Source organism: Euleptes europaea, chromosome 4 (assembly GCF_029931775.1).
Source record: "Euleptes europaea isolate rEulEur1 chromosome 4, rEulEur1.hap1, whole genome shotgun sequence".
Lineage (NCBI taxonomy): Eukaryota > Metazoa > Chordata > Lepidosauria > Squamata > Sphaerodactylidae > Euleptes > Euleptes europaea.
This window is the reverse complement of record NC_079315.1, coordinates 23,152,676-23,169,620: the sequence shown is the minus strand read 5'-3', so window position 1 is coordinate 23,169,620 and position 16,945 is coordinate 23,152,676. Positions and strand designations below refer to the sequence as shown.

At 45.9% G+C, this 16,945-nt stretch overlaps 1 protein-coding gene across 2 annotated transcripts in view; it reads left to right on the top strand.

The window, feature by feature from the left end:
* Positions 1-16,945, top strand: part of PSD3 (pleckstrin and Sec7 domain containing 3) — a 126,276-nt gene that overhangs the window by 95,818 nt on the left and 13,513 nt on the right. For both annotated transcript variants that reach the window (XM_056847975.1, XM_056847976.1), the window contains 2 exons: positions 5,604-5,797; positions 6,881-6,951. In XM_056847975.1, coding sequence (XP_056703953.1) covers positions 5,604-5,797; positions 6,881-6,951 — 265 coding nt within the window. The remainder of the gene's footprint in view (positions 1-5,603; positions 5,798-6,880; positions 6,952-16,945) is intronic.

The following is a 16,945-nucleotide window of genomic DNA, read 5'->3' as shown; positions in this document are numbered from 1 at the left end:
CTGGGTAGACTGCAGTGCTTTCCCTTTTTAGGAAGTACCAGGTAATATAATCAGCAACTGAGAAAGGGGTGCACTGAGGACTTGCCTCATTTGCTTGGAACTGATGGCAGCCATGACACTGCTTTAAGGTAATCTGACGGACATTCTCGCTCTGAGGAGGAGGACATCTTCAGCAGTGGGTGATTCCCTTCCCATGCTCAGGGAGGCAGGATCTAATTTCCTCTTCCTGTCCCTTGTGCTGGGACCGCCCCCTAAGATCCAGTTTTCCTTCTGCCTCAGAGAGAAGCAACTAGAGTGTTAGCTCTGCAATGTTTTTTGAGTATTAGGGAAGCAAAACCTTACCTATTCCTTTACTTTTCCTTATTCGTATCCTATTTAAGCCACAGCTTAGTTCTTTCCACTGTCCTTCACCTCCCACCCTCTATTTAGCCTTTTCAAGCTTTTCTCCCCCACCCCCACCTTATTCGATTGCCGTCTCTCTCACCATGGAGAAAATGGCATCCCACAAAGAGCAGGTTGTGGATGAGCTCCTTTTGGGAGACAAAGATCACATGGCCGTGCTCCTGTCTCTCAGGCATCAAAATTTACCCTCTGGCGACCACTGTCATGGGTTCACAGAGGAGTAGAGCGAGCAAGAGGCTATCGCCTCTAACAGAAAACTATCATCCCCGTCGGGAAAAAGAAAACGGCCTCCCCACCTTATCCATTCAGGCATCAACCACCGTGGCTCTGTTCGTGAGAGCATACATAGTGTGGACCAGAAAGTTAATCCAACTGGTTCCCCAGGAAAATAGGAGGGTTGCAGAAGGTCTTAACCATGTGTTAAAAGCTGTCATGTTTATGGCAGATGCCACCCTGGATTCAATGACCTTTTCAGATAGATCAGTGGCTGCCTCTTCCGGCTTGAGGCGAGCTCTATGGATAAGGACTTGGGCAGCACACTATCTATCCAAGTCGATGTTGATAGCTTACCCTTCCAGGGCAGCCATCTTTTTGGGGAAAAGCTTGACGGGATCATCATGGAAATGAAAGACAAAAAGAAGGTGATGCCCAAGTAACCAAGAAAGGAGAACAGGGGTTTCTCCTCCCTCCTCCATTTTTCCACCTCCCTCTCCCAGCCTTCACCTCTAATCACAAGCTGTGCCTGGTCTTTTTTCTGGAAAATGCTATGAAATCTGAACTGGCTTTCAGTGTTTGTGGTTGAACCAGAAGTGGGTTATTTTTGTTCTACTACACAGCGTTATATATTTTTTTAAATTCAGAAATAGCTTCTTCCATCACAGGAGGACACATGCCTTGCATCCCCTCAACATTTTGTAATTGACTCCATAGCTGATGTTTTGTGGTCAGCCGTACACCACATGACCACCATTTTGTGACAGCACCCACTACCTGAACTCACAGTCCAATAGTGCCCACAGGCTCAACAAGGTTAGCATCCCCTGATTTATCTGAAGGTGCACGAGATTAAACCAAAGACCTTTTGCAAGCAAACCATGTCCCCTACCTATTACTCCTACTTGATTATTCTTCACAGTGAAGAGGTTGTGTGGAGTCAGAGCTACCTTTGGGTGGTCAGTGGTGCAGTATCCAGTTTTCATGAGAAATATCTTTCTTGTTTTGGAAGGGCTCATAAACTCAGTGGTAGAGCTCGTGCATGCTGATCATTGGACGTTCTATCCCCAGAATATCTAGTGAAAACATCTTAGATTGGTGAACAGTGTTTGTATGAGATCTTGGAGAGCAGCTATCAGTCAGAACAGACAATACTGGGCTTAAATATAGCAGTGATCATACTCAGATTCAGACATGCAGTTGTTTATATAGCGAGATCCTGTTCAGCGTATTCCACTTGAGCGTCTGGCATCATGCTGATACTGTACATTCAAGGACACTTCTGGAATGACTATGTAAACATCTTAACATTTTGAAAGTAGAACAGCTTCCTTCATTGGGAGTGGGGAGGGAGCCTTGAGAAAAAGAGTGTAAGCAGATAGAACTTGACATAAGTGACTACTTTTATCCTTAAAAACCCAGTTTGGAATCAAGGACAGTTTGCATAAGGCTGATTACTATTCATCTATCACAGCATCCCTAAGCTGACGGAATTGCCACCACGAAAGCTGTCCCTAGAAGGTACATTCTGAAAATAGCTCTCCCCGAGCAAGTTCCATTAATTTTGAGCTGGACTGTAACTGATTTCAGCACAGTGTAAAAAAGAGGACACATCCACTGCTTTTATTTGGCTGTGTCAAAAGCTACCTGCAGTGGTAGCTCGTGCACTTGGCAGCATAGGACATACGGGGATGGTGCATGGGACAGTACTAGAGGACATTCAGAAGCTCATGGTTTTCAGTCCCTAGCAACTCTAGCTAAGAAAGAGCTGAGGTGGCAGAGCTGGGAAAGATGGCCAAGACCTTGGTTAAGCCCAATGGAGTAGACTCTACTAGGCTGATATAACAGTAGTTTTGTGTGTTCATACGACTGTGGCCTCTTTCCCCTTATGCCCTAGATTGGGCCTTATGGGAAACATTATGCTCTGCTGCCATGGGTGAAACAGATGGCTCTTACATTTTGATTTAAAAAAAAAAAAGCCCTTTGCGCTCCCTGGTTGATGTGCTTCCAGTGATATTGGAACGAACTGAACTGGTGCATTGCCAACAAATCCAGGATAAAAAAGGACTATCAATCTGATGAGAGGCTCTCTGGAACTCTTGCTTTTCTTTTCTCTGCGCTCTAAACAAGAGTTCTAAAATTGCCTGCTGTGATTACAGCAGGATTAAACCTTGCTGATACGTCCTTGGTCAAATGGCACGCAAAAAGCTGCTGCGTGATTTTTGGCCGTTTCACAATTTATGCTTTTGGACCTCTAGCCGCTCTAATCGTTCATGCAAGAGGTTGGGGTGATACGCCTGTTTACGGACTGTGCCTCCAAGACTGCAGGATTGACCTGGTCTCCTGTACACAGAAAGCTGCCGTGCTGGGGAGAAGGTTATGCTAGAATCCTTCTTCACAGCTTCTAGTTGGGGAACTTCTGAAAGGCTGGTCATTCAGTATTGTGATCTCCCCACCAGCAGTCTGTAGCACAACACCGGTTTACTGGCACATTTGTATGTTTGTATGAACTATGCCTCAGTTTCCCCATCTGTAATGAGATTTCACTATGTAATACAAAGCCTGATTCCCCAGGCAGCACCTTCAGTTTTAAGCATAATTGAATTAGTATTCTCAACACACACAAGGAAAACCAGAAATATGACTCTTTGTGTATTAATCACAGCTGGTTTAAATTGTCTCCCATGTTCAGAGTAAGTGGCATGGTCTACAAAGATCGCAAAACACACTTGGTGTTCCTTTTTAAGAATCTCCTTATCTTGCTGCTTTTCTGGTTGCAGTACCAACCATGGGGAATGTTGCCAATCTCTGCTTTTATTTGCTAGGTTTTTCTTCTCTGATTGAATTCTAAGCTGCTGCTCACAGAATGCTGTCATCATGAGACAGTTTAGTTTGTGTCTCTCCCCCTCTTCCCCCAGGTTCTTTAACATGATCAGTGTTAAGAGAGTCTCATCAACAAAATACAGGTCTCTGCCCCTGAGGAATTTACGGTTTATCTTTTTCTCACGGGGTGGGAAAGAAGACAATAGAGGCAGAAGGTAACAAGTGAGGAATAGAGAAGGTACCAAGTGGGGGGATACAGTTAGGGTGGCAGGTTAAGCCAAAACCTTCATGGAAGAAATAGGTTTTGAGCTGGAAGGAAGCAAGCAAGAAAGAAAGAATGCAAGCAAGTGAGAAAGAAAGCATTCCATTAAGTATTATGTGCAGGGGTGTGTGTGTAGGAATGCAGGGGAGCATGGGTAGAGACTTCCACGCCTTCAAATTGGAGGAGCACATGCCATAAGGAGAGAAGGTAAATTTCTTGGTTCAAGGTAAGGAGAATTATGTGGAATGGAGACAGGACTGGTGTGATGTAGTAACATAGAACAGAGAACTGCTCTTGGGACCCTCCTGCTTCAAGGTCTGCCTCTTCTGTATAGACCTCCTCACAAATGTCACTCAGCTCAACAACTTTTGTTGGGAACTCACTTTTATCTTGAGAGTCAGTTGTCCTTGGTTAGATCTCTGATGTTCATGCTGATGGTGCACAAGCTGTGGAATGATCTACCCAAAGACGACTGCAGGTTACCCCAGGTTACGCACAACTGTTTTGATTCAGTGAGCTTTTTCTAGTCGAACTGCAAATGACGTTTTCGTGAGGATAAATGTGCTTGGTGGAAAGAATATTTAGATTGATATCGACTGTTTTGTTTAACTGTATTTATTTTAATGTGGTTTTTAGTGGTTCACTGTAATTTTTTTTTGTACTGATCTGTAAGCGGCTTTTATTGTTTAGAGAAGGGGGGCAAGTTTGTTTAAAAATAAAGAAAACCATCCCTGTTGAACATGGATGGGGGCAGTACATAGTCTGGAATCTGTGAACCTTTACCCAAAATGTCCACATGATACCAAGAAGGCAGCTGTTCTCAACCTTTGGATGCTTACATTTATCTCTTCTCTCTTTTTATTTTAAACTGAAGGATTAAATCCTTAACGTGCCCCTGATATTGGATTCCATGTTTATGCATATTTTGAAGATGCAGAATACACACAGCCTAGATCTAAACCTCCCAATTACATGGTTAAGCCCCCTGTCATTCTCTTGGGAGTGTGAAATGTGGCAGTTGAAGTTGACAGATACAAAATTTCATTCCCAGGGCACAAAGGTTTCAATTTTGATTCATATGCCTAAGTATAAATATCTTCCCACCAAAACAAATATGATTTCTTTGCAGTTTAAAATTAGGCATACTTTAATAACTTTGTTCATTTTGGACCACAGGATGGAATGTAAAATCGCTGAAATAACTGGGGGATAATTCACACTTTACAAAGTCTGTATTCTTCCACGTGGACTTTGGACAGACCTCTTCCTGAGACCCTGGAGAGCCACTGCAGGTCTGAGTAGACAATACTGACTTTGATGGACCAAGGGTCTGATTCAGTATAAGGCAGCTTCATGTGTTCATGTTTTGGAAGTTCTGTGCTGGGAGCTTAAATTCCCAGGCATGTGGGGGCTGAAGTCTCCCCCCCACCCCATGTACCATTTTTCTTACCTAAAATGGCCCTGGGTAGCTACTGTTTGCCCCACTGGAAAAACTTACAACTACTATTGGCCACGCATAAGTTGCCCTTGGGGCAAATAGCAGCTAACTCAGGAAGATGATGCGGGAAGGGGGGAGTTTAAGCCTCTTCTCCTCAAATCCATGGTCCAGAACCTAATCAGGCCCTGCGTGGATGAGAATTGAGTCCTCATTATGGAATTCCAAGCACATGATGATCTGAACCGAAGTCCTTGTGGTTGCTATGTGCATTTTGTTGCATGTGAACCAGCCCCAAGTGTCACTCCACTTATTTGGTGTAGGGACATAAGAAGAAAACCTTGCTCCTTTCATTATTTCTTGTAAGCCTAAAAGCTTGTAAGCCTAAACGTACACCTGGTAAATCCAGGTGTACGTTTAGGCTTACGTTTAGGCCGTTTTCTCTCCCCCCCCCCCAATTTTCTCTAGAGATGATGAAGAAAAGAAAAAATCCCCCTCTGATGGTACTGATGAGAAGGACAACACAAACCAGTCAAAGGCCGGCAATCGCATTGGCAATTCCAATAATCCGTTCCTCGACATTCCTCACGACCCCAATGCTGCTGTTTACAAATCTGGATTCCTGACACGTAAAATCCATGCCGACATGGACGGAAAGAAGAGTGAGTGCCTTTCGACAGAAGGGAACTGGTGTGGGTCTCTGCATGCCGCTGTGAGGGAGGGGCTTCCAGAGGCAAGGAGGGAGTGATGGGCCTTCTGTTCAGCTTTCCCATAGACTGGAGGGAGGGGATGGAGGGCACATTCACCCGGTGAGGGTTGCCAAGGAGGAACTTCCCCAGATCCAGATCAATCTAACAGGAAAACTCTCCCTTCGGATGCTTTTGCTCTCTCACCACCAGTCTTTGCCATTTCTCTCCTGGCCCATTTATCTTGCCCAGGTTTTTCCCCCCATTCCCACTAGAGTTATCTGAAAATTGGTTAGGAGATAGGTTTTCCTGTCCTAGACCAGACTCTTTACTATTAGGATTTTATTACTGGCATACTCTTACACCCCCTGTTTGGAGTGTGCTTAAGATTGCCATGTCCCTCTTCACTACCGGCGGGAGGTTTTGGGGGCGAAGCCTGAGGAGGGCGGGGTTTGGGGAGGGGAGGGACTTCAATGCCATAGAGTCCAATTGCCAAAGCTGCCATTTTCGCCAGGTGAACTAATCTCTATCAGCTGGAGGTCAACTGTAATAGCAGGAGATCTCTGGCTAGTACCTGGAGGCTGGCAACCCTAAATGTGCTTGAGTGTGTCTTTATTCAGTTATGTATTAATTTTGTTTATTTCTCACTGAGACTCAAGGCGGGATTACCCAATATGTCTTTCTTGTCTTGCTACACTAGTCCTTTGGGATAGGCCAGATGGCTTTTCCCACATTCAATTACTGTATGCCCCACCCACCTCCAAATACCTTTACTTGGCTCTGGTTGGAGCAGAGGTGGTTTTGGTGAAGAATAACACTGGCTAACTGAGGAGCAGCTGGGCGGGAAGGAAAAATATTACAAGCCTGCCGTTCAAGAAGGGCAAAGCACTTGCTCTCTGCAGTAAGCAAACAAGGTTTATGTACTGCTGCTTGCTTGCCTCCCTGCACTCTTTTAGGTTTAAACTATCCATTATTCAGGAGAGATGCTTCTGATGGGCCCAGGCCGAGCACAGCCTTTAGTTCTTTAGTTACACAGCTTTTTGTGTTTTGTTTCCTTAGCTCCACGTGGAAAGAGAGGCTGGAAGACCTTTTATGCTGTGCTGAAGGGAAGTGTGCTTTATTTGCAAAAGGTAAGAGCTTTTGTGGGCCTCCCCAAATAACTCCCCTAATCTCTTATTAGAGGAAGGAGAAAGCCGTGGTTTTCAGCCGTTTCTTATTGGCACATCATTGACTAAGGGGCCACACCATATTAGTTGAACTTGAAGCCACCTCTCTGAGTTGCTTTGGGTGTTTCAGGAGGAGATGGGAAGCATGAGTGATTTGGTACTTCCTCTCTCCAGGTCGTGTCTGTAGGAGGCAGATGTAAAGGCACCTGTCTTGGGAGAATGTTTAGCGTGGAGAGAGGAAGTGCAAATCAAGCTATCCATGCCTGTTGGAACGGGCACAGCAACCTCAAGGACTAATCTGATGAAAAGCGCCATGCAGCATTAATACTCCCGTCTCCTGTTGCTTTTGCCAGACTAATCATTGTGTAGCCGCTTATCCAACCTTTATGTGTGCCAACTTATGGCAACCTCAGCAAGGGGCTTTCAAGGCAGGTGAGAAGCAGAGGTGGTTTGCCATTGCCTTTCTCTGCAGTTTTCCATGGAGGTTTCTCTTCCAAGTACTGGCCCTGTTTGGCTTCCAAGATTTGATGAGATTAGGTTATATCATGCTGCCTTCCCTCCCATCCAGCCTTTATACTCCCATGCTGTCCATTTAGTGTGAATGATTGCAAAAGTCCATTTTCGTTTTCATTAGAGGAATAGAGATAGTTGCTTATAGGTCTTGATGTGCTCTGAATGAAGTGGTCAATCAGAATCAGAATAAATCTGGAAGCCCCCTTATATTGGATCAGTCTGCTCTGACTGGTAGCAGCTGTTCACAGTCTCAGGTAAAGATCTTTTGTATTTCCTACTGCTGGATCCTTTCTTTTAAACTGGAGATGGCAGGGATTGAACCTACAGACTTCTGTATGGCCAAGCAGATGCTCTGCCACTAAGCTATGTCCCTTCTATAAGTGTTAGGTAAATAAATGCTTAGTAATTTTGCTGTGACCACTGCAGAATTAAACTTGTTTAACAGAATTTCCCTTCCCCTGAAAATGCTGTGAATTGTAGCTGTAAATTGAGGCTCTCAAGCAGAGAATTTTATGTACCTCAACAAAATGTAATTCTTCAAGAGACATCTACGCTGAGACTTGTGGGCTACATATTTTTTTTAAAAAAAATAAAATGCTCCAGGGATTCTTGGAAGGAAGCCATGACAGTTGATCTGGTATAAAAGAGATATATGTTTGCACAATGTCTCCAGCCTGATTCTAGGTACCATTGTAATATTGTAAGATGATAATTACAGTTTTTCTTCTAGCCATTGAAATAGATATTGAATGTTAATAACAGGTGCCAAATGTTTCACTACTGAAGAAAATGTACGGCGGTTGATGAAGGAAGCTGGAAACTTTTTGTTTTCCATTCTAGATGATAATCCCAGTCCTGTTTAGAGTTGATAATGAGCAGATTGCATTCAGGTTTCTTTGTTTCACTTTTATCCCAATTGTTGCAGCAACAACATCCTCTTTTGAGAGAGAAAGCTCTGATGTGTATGCTAGTTAATCCCAAATTCATCCATTCAAAAAAAAACCCACTGTTTTTCAAATACTGAATTGAAAAATGGAGGCTTTCAACTGCCGTGGCAATGGGGGGATTAATTTTTAATAGAGGTCTTTAAGGACATGAGCATAAAGACATACTTTGAATGGCATTGAAAAACCATCCAAGGTGTCAGATTTTGCCACACTTTCGTCATGGTCACTCATCCGTTCTTTGGCCTTTTCCTTTTAATAAAGGGCACATTAAGCGGATGAGGAAATTGCTTTTATTTATTTATAGATAGATATTACCTAAATGGTACTGGGGTTAGAGGAGAAGAACCTGCCAGGCCTGAGAGCCACAAAGAACTCATAGCAAGGAGAAAGTGGCGCCACTTGAGACTCCAGGTGCCTGAAACCCAACAAGAGGTACACGAACCAAGAAAACAAGATTTTTGCTCACTGTGTTCAGAGGCCATCCACTGTTAGAGTAACCCACCATCTTGTGGTTGGGTGACTGGGCATTCGTGGGGTGGGGGGGACGCACAGTATAGAGAGTTGTACTCTCTAGAATGGAAGGTTTGCAGATGAAGTTGATAGGTAGGTTCTTAGGGAAGTTCTGAGGGTAGGTTCTTAGGTTATGTTTCAATGACATAGGTGTCACCCCACCTCCACACAATGTGATATAATGGTACTGCAAGTAACTGCTACTGAGATCTGTCTTTTCTTTTGTTGGTTGTCTTACCCTGCACCATGCTCTCTTCTTGCAAGTAACGGTATGTGTGGTTTTCATGTTACAATGATACCTTCTCTCAGACACTAGAACAAGAGGTGTGCACCCATAGATATGATATCAGAAACAGCCTAGCGAATAGACAATCTGTCTGCTTGCCTACAGATCCATCTACCACATGGGTTATCCCATGTTTATACCAACACTATACTAATGTGGGGTAGGTTAGGATGAGATTTGGCGGATGCCCAACCAGTGATAACTTGGAGAGGTTTTCATATCAGATCTCCGTGACCCGAGCCTAACAGCCATCCTGTATGCTTAAGGGTATCTGGGTACCCAAAGGTTGGGTGGAAAAGAACTCAATTACACTATGAAATATGTTTATTATAAAACGCTTATGCAGATATTGCCCTGACCTGGATGGCCCAGGCTAGCCTGATCTCGTCAGATCTCAGAAGCTAAGCAGGGTCAACCCTGGTTAGTATTTGGATGGGAGACCACCAAGGAATACCAGGGTTGCTGTGCAGAGGAAGGCACTGGCAAACCACCTCTGTTAGTGTCTTGCCATAAACCCCAAAAGGGGTCGCCATAAGTAAGCTGCGACTTGAAGGCACGTTACACACACACACACATGCAGATATTAAGAACAAGCCTATTTGGCAACAAATACAAGGTTGAGAGAGAGACACTGTCCTTCAGTGTTACTCCTCTGAAGATGCCGGCCACAGCTGCTGGCGAAACGTCAGGAAAGAAAATACCAAGACCACGGTTACATAGCCCGGATAAGCTACGAGAACCAATGAACTCTGACCGTGAAAGCCTTCGACAATATTTTATAACAAGGTTGATAGTCTAAAACCATTTTTCCCGGGTGGGAGGGGCCTTGGGCAGCCTCCTGCAGCCGCAGGAAGGCTGCCCCGGCCCCCGCCGCCCCCGCCGCCATTTTTCCCGGGCGGGAGGGGCCATGGGAAGCCTCCTGCAGCCTCAGGATGGCTGCCCAAGGCCCCCCCCGCCCCCCGCCGCCATTTTTTTCAGGCGGGAGGGGCCTTGGGCAGCCTCCTGCAGCCGCAGGATGGCTACCCAAGGCCCCCCCCGCCCCCCGCCGCCATTTTTTTCGGGCGGGAGGGGCCATGGGAAGCCTCCTGCAGCCGCAGGAAGGCTGCCCCGGCCCCCGCCGCCATTTTTCCCGGGTGGGAGGGGCCTTGGGCAGCCTCCTGCAGCCGCAGGATGGCTGCCCAAGGCCCCCCTGCCCCCCGCCGCCATTTTTTTCAGGCGGGAGTGGCCTTGGGCAGCCTCCTGCAGCCGCAGGATGGCTACCCAAGGCCCCCCCCGCCCCCCGCCGCCATTTTTTTCGGGCGGGAGGGGCCATGGGAAGCCTCCTGCAGCCGCAGGAAGGCTGCCCCGGCCCCCGCCGCCATTTTTCCCGGGTGGGAGGGGCCTTGGGCAGCCTCCTGCAGCCGCAGGATGGCTGCCCAAGGCCCCCCTGCCCCCCGCCGCCATTTTTCCCGGGCGGGAGGGGCCATGGGAAGCCTCCTGCAGCCGCAGGAAGGCTGCCCCGGCCCCCGCCGCCATTTTTCCCGGGCGGGAGGGGCCTTGGGCAGCCTCCTGCAGCCGCAGGAAGGCTGCTCCGGGTCCCCCTGGGCCTCGCCGCCGCTTCCTCCCGCCAGGAGTGGCCTGGGGCAGACTCCCGCAGCCGCAGGAAGGCTGCCCAGGCCCCCCCGGGCCGTGCCGCCGCCGGACCCTCGCCGCTGGAGAGCCCTGTCAGGTAAGCCTGCGGGGGGGAGGGGTTATAAGCCGACCCTCGGCTTATACGCGGGTGCCTAATTTTTCCCCATTTTTGGGGAGAAATTAGGCACCTCGGCTTATACGCGGGTCGGCTTATACATGGGTATATACGGTATAAGGTGTGCATAACATTATCAACCAAATAGACAGCTGTTACAAAATTGTTTTATCTGTTGATTAATGTGTATGTGTGCATAAGATGTTTCATTAGACCACTGATGAAGGCTGAGGGCTGAAATGTGTTTGGCGTGTGGTTTTAGACTATCAACCTTGTCTTTTTTGCCATATAGGCTTGTTTTTAACATCTGCATGAGCGCTTTATAATAAATATATTTCATAGTATAATTGAGTTGTTTTTCACCCAGCCTTTGGGTACCCAGCTTTGTCTTTAGGTTGGGTCTCCCCCTCCCTTTTTTTTCTTGCCTAAGGTTATCTTGTCATATTATTTTGACCAGATAATAAAAATAAACCTTTTTATTTATTTTTTTGGCCTGGATGCATCTACCTATGAAAATGTTGATGTGCCAGCAAATGTAAAGGGAAAAGAGAGATACAGATTAATATTTGGCCAGACCCACTGGGAGCCAACTGAGCCCCAATAGTGCTATCAGTGCCTTGGGGCTTGCCTCGTTCCATAAGAACATAAGAATATAAGAAAAGCCCTGCTAGATCAGACCAAGGCCCATCAAGTCCAGCAGTCTGTTCACACAGTGGCCAATCAGGTGCCTCTAGGAAGCCCACAAACAAGACCACTGCAGCAGCACCATCCTGCCTGTGTTCCACAGCACCTAATATAAAAGGCATGCTTCTCTGATCCTGGAGAGAATAGGTATGCATCATGACTAGTATTTGACAAGCAGCCATGAATACCCCTCTCCTCCATGAACATGTCCACTCCCCTCTTAAGGCCTTCCAAGTTGGCAGCCATCACTACATTCTGGGGCAGGGAGTTCCACAATTTAACTATGCGTTGTGTGAAGAAATACTCCCTTTTATCTGTTTTGAATCTCTCACCCTCCAGCTTCAGCAGATGACCCCGCGTTCTGGTATTATGAGAGAGGTAGAAAAGCTTCTCACTCCATACCATGCTTAATTTTGTAGACCTCTATCACGTCTCCCCTTAACAGCCCTCTTTCCAAGCTAAACAGCCCTAAGCATTTAAGGCATTAAGTTCCATTGGGTGGAGAACTGGCTCCAAGTGCCACGTCTGCTATGCTGCTGTTGAGTGACTGCGCTGGGTGTTGTCTGCCTTGACCGATACAGCACAGAAGCCTCTGCAGTGAGCTCCTTCCCACTGTGCAAAGGCGATAGGAGAAGCCCCAGGCATACGTAGCATGGCACATGCCGTGGCTTCTTCCTATGCCAGCATCTCCTTGCCTAGCAACTAAGGGAAATGCTGGGGTGGCCAGAAATCAAAGCAACCCCCCCACACACACACACATGTCTACCGATACAATCTGTGCTACGTTGCTTTTCATGCAGTAATGGTGGTAATGTGAGAAAGGGGCTTTAATAGAGAAAGAATGTGATAGATAACAAAGGCTTCTTCAAGTGTGGTTTTTGTTTGTAATAACCATAAAAGCCACCGCCCCCCAACAACCCTGTCTAGGTGTAAGTCTGTTTTCATCACAATATGCCCTAAGAAATGTATCACTTTGCCGTTGATGAGCTATACAACTTTGGCAAAGCTGGTTTCCTCCTGTGTACTGGCACTTTTCCTCTCCAGACTTTTAATAAGTGTTTTGAGTCAGATCTGTGACCAAACCCCTAGAGATCAAGATCCCATTAATTGTATTAGCTGTGAGCACAGGCATTGCATTTGTTACACTCCCTGTTCTGAAAAATTTAATTATTTGTTTGAAAAAAGGCAAAGGGTAAGAGGAGAGGATACAGCACCCAGAACAAATGAGCTGTGTCGCAGCCTGCAAATTCCACGCTTAATGTCACAAGGGTTGTTTTTAAATGCGTCTTGTAGGTGGGAGATAATTGAATAGAGTTGGTAAGTGAGGAAGAGGGACAGGGAGCGTCTGGAGGCACAGAAGCTGAAGGGTAGCTGAAATGAAACTATAGGTTTGGAAGGGCCATGCACTAAAGCCAACAGTTAACACCCGCACATGGAACTAACAATTGGATGAACCAGTCAAGGGGCATGCTCCAACTTGGGGGGAAGAGACTTGAGGGAAACTTGGCCTGGAAAAATTTTTTGGAGGAAAAATCAAGGTTATAAAGGGGGGGAATAAAACCTAACTTCTTATTCAGTATGGCTGGGATAAAACAGGAATTTTTTTTTTTAATTGTACCCTTCCCAATGTAATCCCAAGGTGGCTTATGACATTGTTCACCCCTCTTCCGCTGAGAGCCAGCATGGTGTAGTGGTTAAGAGCAGTGGTTTGGAGCGGTGCAGTTTGATCTGGAGAACCGGGCTTGATTCCCCTCTCCTCCACATGAGCGGTGGAGGCTAATCTGGTGAACTGGGTTTGTTTCCCCACTCCTAAACACGAAGCCATCTGTGTGACCTTGGGCAAGTTTCAGCTCTGTTAGAGCTCTCTCAGCCTCACCTACCTCACAGGGTGTCTGTTGTGGGGAGGGGAAGGGACGGTGATTGTAAGCTGGTTTGTGTCTCCCTTAACTGGTAGAAAAAAGTCGGCATATAAAAACCAACTCTTCTTCTTCTCCTTCTCCTTCTCCTCCTTCTCTTTCTCCCCTACAGCAGCAACCCTGTGAGGTAAGTTAGGCTGAGAGAGAGTGACTGGCCCAAGGGATTTGAAGTGGGGATTTGAACCTGGGTCTCCCAGATCCTAGTCCAACATTTTAACTGTTACATTATCTGTGTCTCCCGCAAAAAGGGGATGTGTATGTATGAGACTGGGCAGAGGACAGGATACTGTACCATTAGTGTGGGGAAGGGGAGAGACTCCATTTAGCCTTGGTCCCTCACTTACTGGAACAACCAAGGTCTGGATTTTTCTTCTAGACACGTCTCCTGACATGGAAGGAGTGGGAGGGGAGTATTTGTTTGCAGTTCTTAAAAAAGTGTCTTGTGACCTCAAAATAATGTTCAGAAACTGAAGATCGTATATCGAATTCTGAACTGGACCATAGTGTGTGGATCAGAATATCCACACAGTGGAGCCAGGGACAGATGGGGGGATCTTTCTACAAACCAAAGGAAAACCTCTGTGAGTCCCTGATTATGTATGTTGACTAGATACAAAAAGGACAGAGTTCCTGTGCTATTGATGGTTTCATAGAAGAGGGGATTTCAGCAGGAGCAACTTGTCCTGGAGAGTAGAGAAAAGCTGAATCTCACAGGGTGACCTTGAGTCAGTTATGCACTCTCAGCCTAACCTACCTCACAGGGTTGTTGTGGGTATAAAATGGAGGAGAGGAGAACAATGCAAGTCCCTTTGGGTCTCCAGGGGAGAGAAAAGCAGGGTATAAATGAAGTCAATAAATAAATAATCTGCTGAATTTACCTAGTCTGGACAGGGACAGAAGCCCTCTTCCCCATTGGCTTAGCTGTTCATTTGGCTTGCTATATCATCATTTGTGAGTCACTCAGGGTCTCTCTCACTCACATGTGTGTACATACACAAGCATTATTTTCCAGCCTATCAAAAGTATTTCTGCTATATGTCATGATTTTTGATTTAATATTTGACTTGGCAGTCAAAGCCCTTTCCCCAAGCATGAAGCTGTCTTCGATTTATCTCACTCTTGGCCATAAGCTTTCTTGCCCTTGCTTTGCCCTGGGTCCGCATGGTTTTGGAATTGATTTAATGCACACGTGACCTGCAATGTCTGTTTTGAAAAAATCAGGTAAACTGCAAGGCAGTCAGTTTTGGGACAGGCCAAGGGGTGGTTCACACCAATTCCGGAATTCTCTATGATTTTTTGAGAGGAGGGAATAATTTTAAAGCAAAAACCCAAAAACCTGACAACTTACCTTGAAGAGGCCAATTAAGTAAAACATCCACCACTGGAGCTCGAAGGGGGGAATCAAAAGCCTGGGTGTGCCAGGGGAGAGCTGGGTACAAATCAAATCAATCAATCCATCAATAAAAATAGTGGAACTGGGAATACTAGCCCTTCTGCTGCCTGCCAAGCTATTACCATGTAAAGGCAGGGTCTTCAAATTCATCAGCATTTTTACAAGGAGACCATCAGATCTAAGGATAATTCAGTCTTTGAGAACCAATACAGTGCATGTTTTTATGACAGTAGGCTGCTATTTGAACATCCTTTATTTATCTTTTTTACTGAAACTCCTTCCTGAAAATCACAAGTCAGTATGGTAGCTGGTGGGGATCCGTGTTCTGTACCTTACTTTGCATTAAAACTTTAATTGGGTAAGGCTGAAAGTGTAGTAGCAGAGCTTATGCTTTGCAGGTAGAAGGACCTGGATTCAAACTCTGCAGCCCCAGTGAAAGATTCTCAAGTGAAAGATTTTCAAGCAGCACTGTGATGGATCTCTGCATGTTCTTCCCCAAAGTTTTGATGTTAAATGTAAATAAGGCGATTTTACTACTGGCTAGTTCCTTTTCTCCTTCTACTGAGGGCCAAAGTACATGTTATACTGTTTATGAGTCTCTCCTGTGTCCCAGCAGACAGACATGTTCTGAAACTTCGATTCTCAGGCATGTGAGGACCCAATTCGGATTGGGACTGTGGCACATGGGGAGAGGGGGCTTAAGTTTGCCCCCTATTTTCCCTTCCTGAAAAAATCCCAGGGACCTGATATTTGCCATATTGGGGAAATGTACGTGCAGCCCTTCAATACACACTGAGTTTCCCCAGTGGGACAAACAGTGGCTTGCCAGGGCCATATCTGGTTGTGAAAACTGTATGCACTGGGGGGAAGGGGGCTTAAGCCTCCTGTCGCCCATGCTGGGATCCTAGTGCAAACTGGGATTTGAGAATCTAAGTCTCAACAGGGAACTCCGCACACACCTGCTTGACAAGATGGGGCATACTCATGAGCAGTGTAATGCTCAGTTAGGCCCTGAAAAGCCAGTCAGAAGTAAAATCAAACTTTATTTCAACAAGAGGTGGAGGGCAGGAAGGAAATGCTTTCTTTAGCCTCCCTCACATACACCCCCTTAAATTTACTGATACATTATCAACACAAACACTTCAAAACTGTAAAGTGCTTTCTCTTCCACTGTGCTGCTAAGGTGTCTTTCAAAAAAGATATTTTTGGTACAGGTAGGAGGGACCAGGGGAGAAGAAACAATGAGGGGATTTTTCTTTTGTGCACGAGGAAGGGATTGTGAGGTAAGCTCTTATGTTCAAAATCCTACCTAAGCCTGTGTTCAGAGGCACCTGCTTGGATTTATAAGAGGGTAAGGGAGGCAAGAGACTGCAGCTATAGTCACAAGGGAAAGGTACACTGTGCATTCTCAGAGGTACTTTTCCCCCCATATTTCAAGCCTCAGCCCTGCTGTTAAAAAGCAGACTCCCAGCCTAAACCATGGTGAAATCTTGGCACCAAACAAAATTAGGAAGAAGGAAGAGAACAGGTAAGACAGGTGGCCTCCCATGCTAGTCAGTGGAAGCAAAATAAAACGAGAGCCCAGTGGCTCCTTAGAGGCTAACAAAACTTGTTTCAACGTAAGCTTTGTGAGTTTGAATTCACTTAATTAGATGCACTAAAGGGTACATTCATTAGGTCGATGGCCATTACATTAACAGAAAGGGGAGGGGACAACATTACAAGGAGAAGCCATCCTAGTCTAGTCCTTTCTACTCCAATGGGCAGTGGCTCTCCAAGATCTCGGGGGGGGGGGGGATCAGCAAGTGCTTTTGACCAGTACATTTAATGCTCAAGACATTGTTTCAGTGAAAACTCATACAATTATGGAACAAGCAGTTGTAGTTTTCAGGTATCACCATAACTAAAGGATTAAAAAAACCTACAGCGGAACATATGTAGCTTTGGGGGTCAACTTGTTTATGATGCTAACCCTAGGCTTCA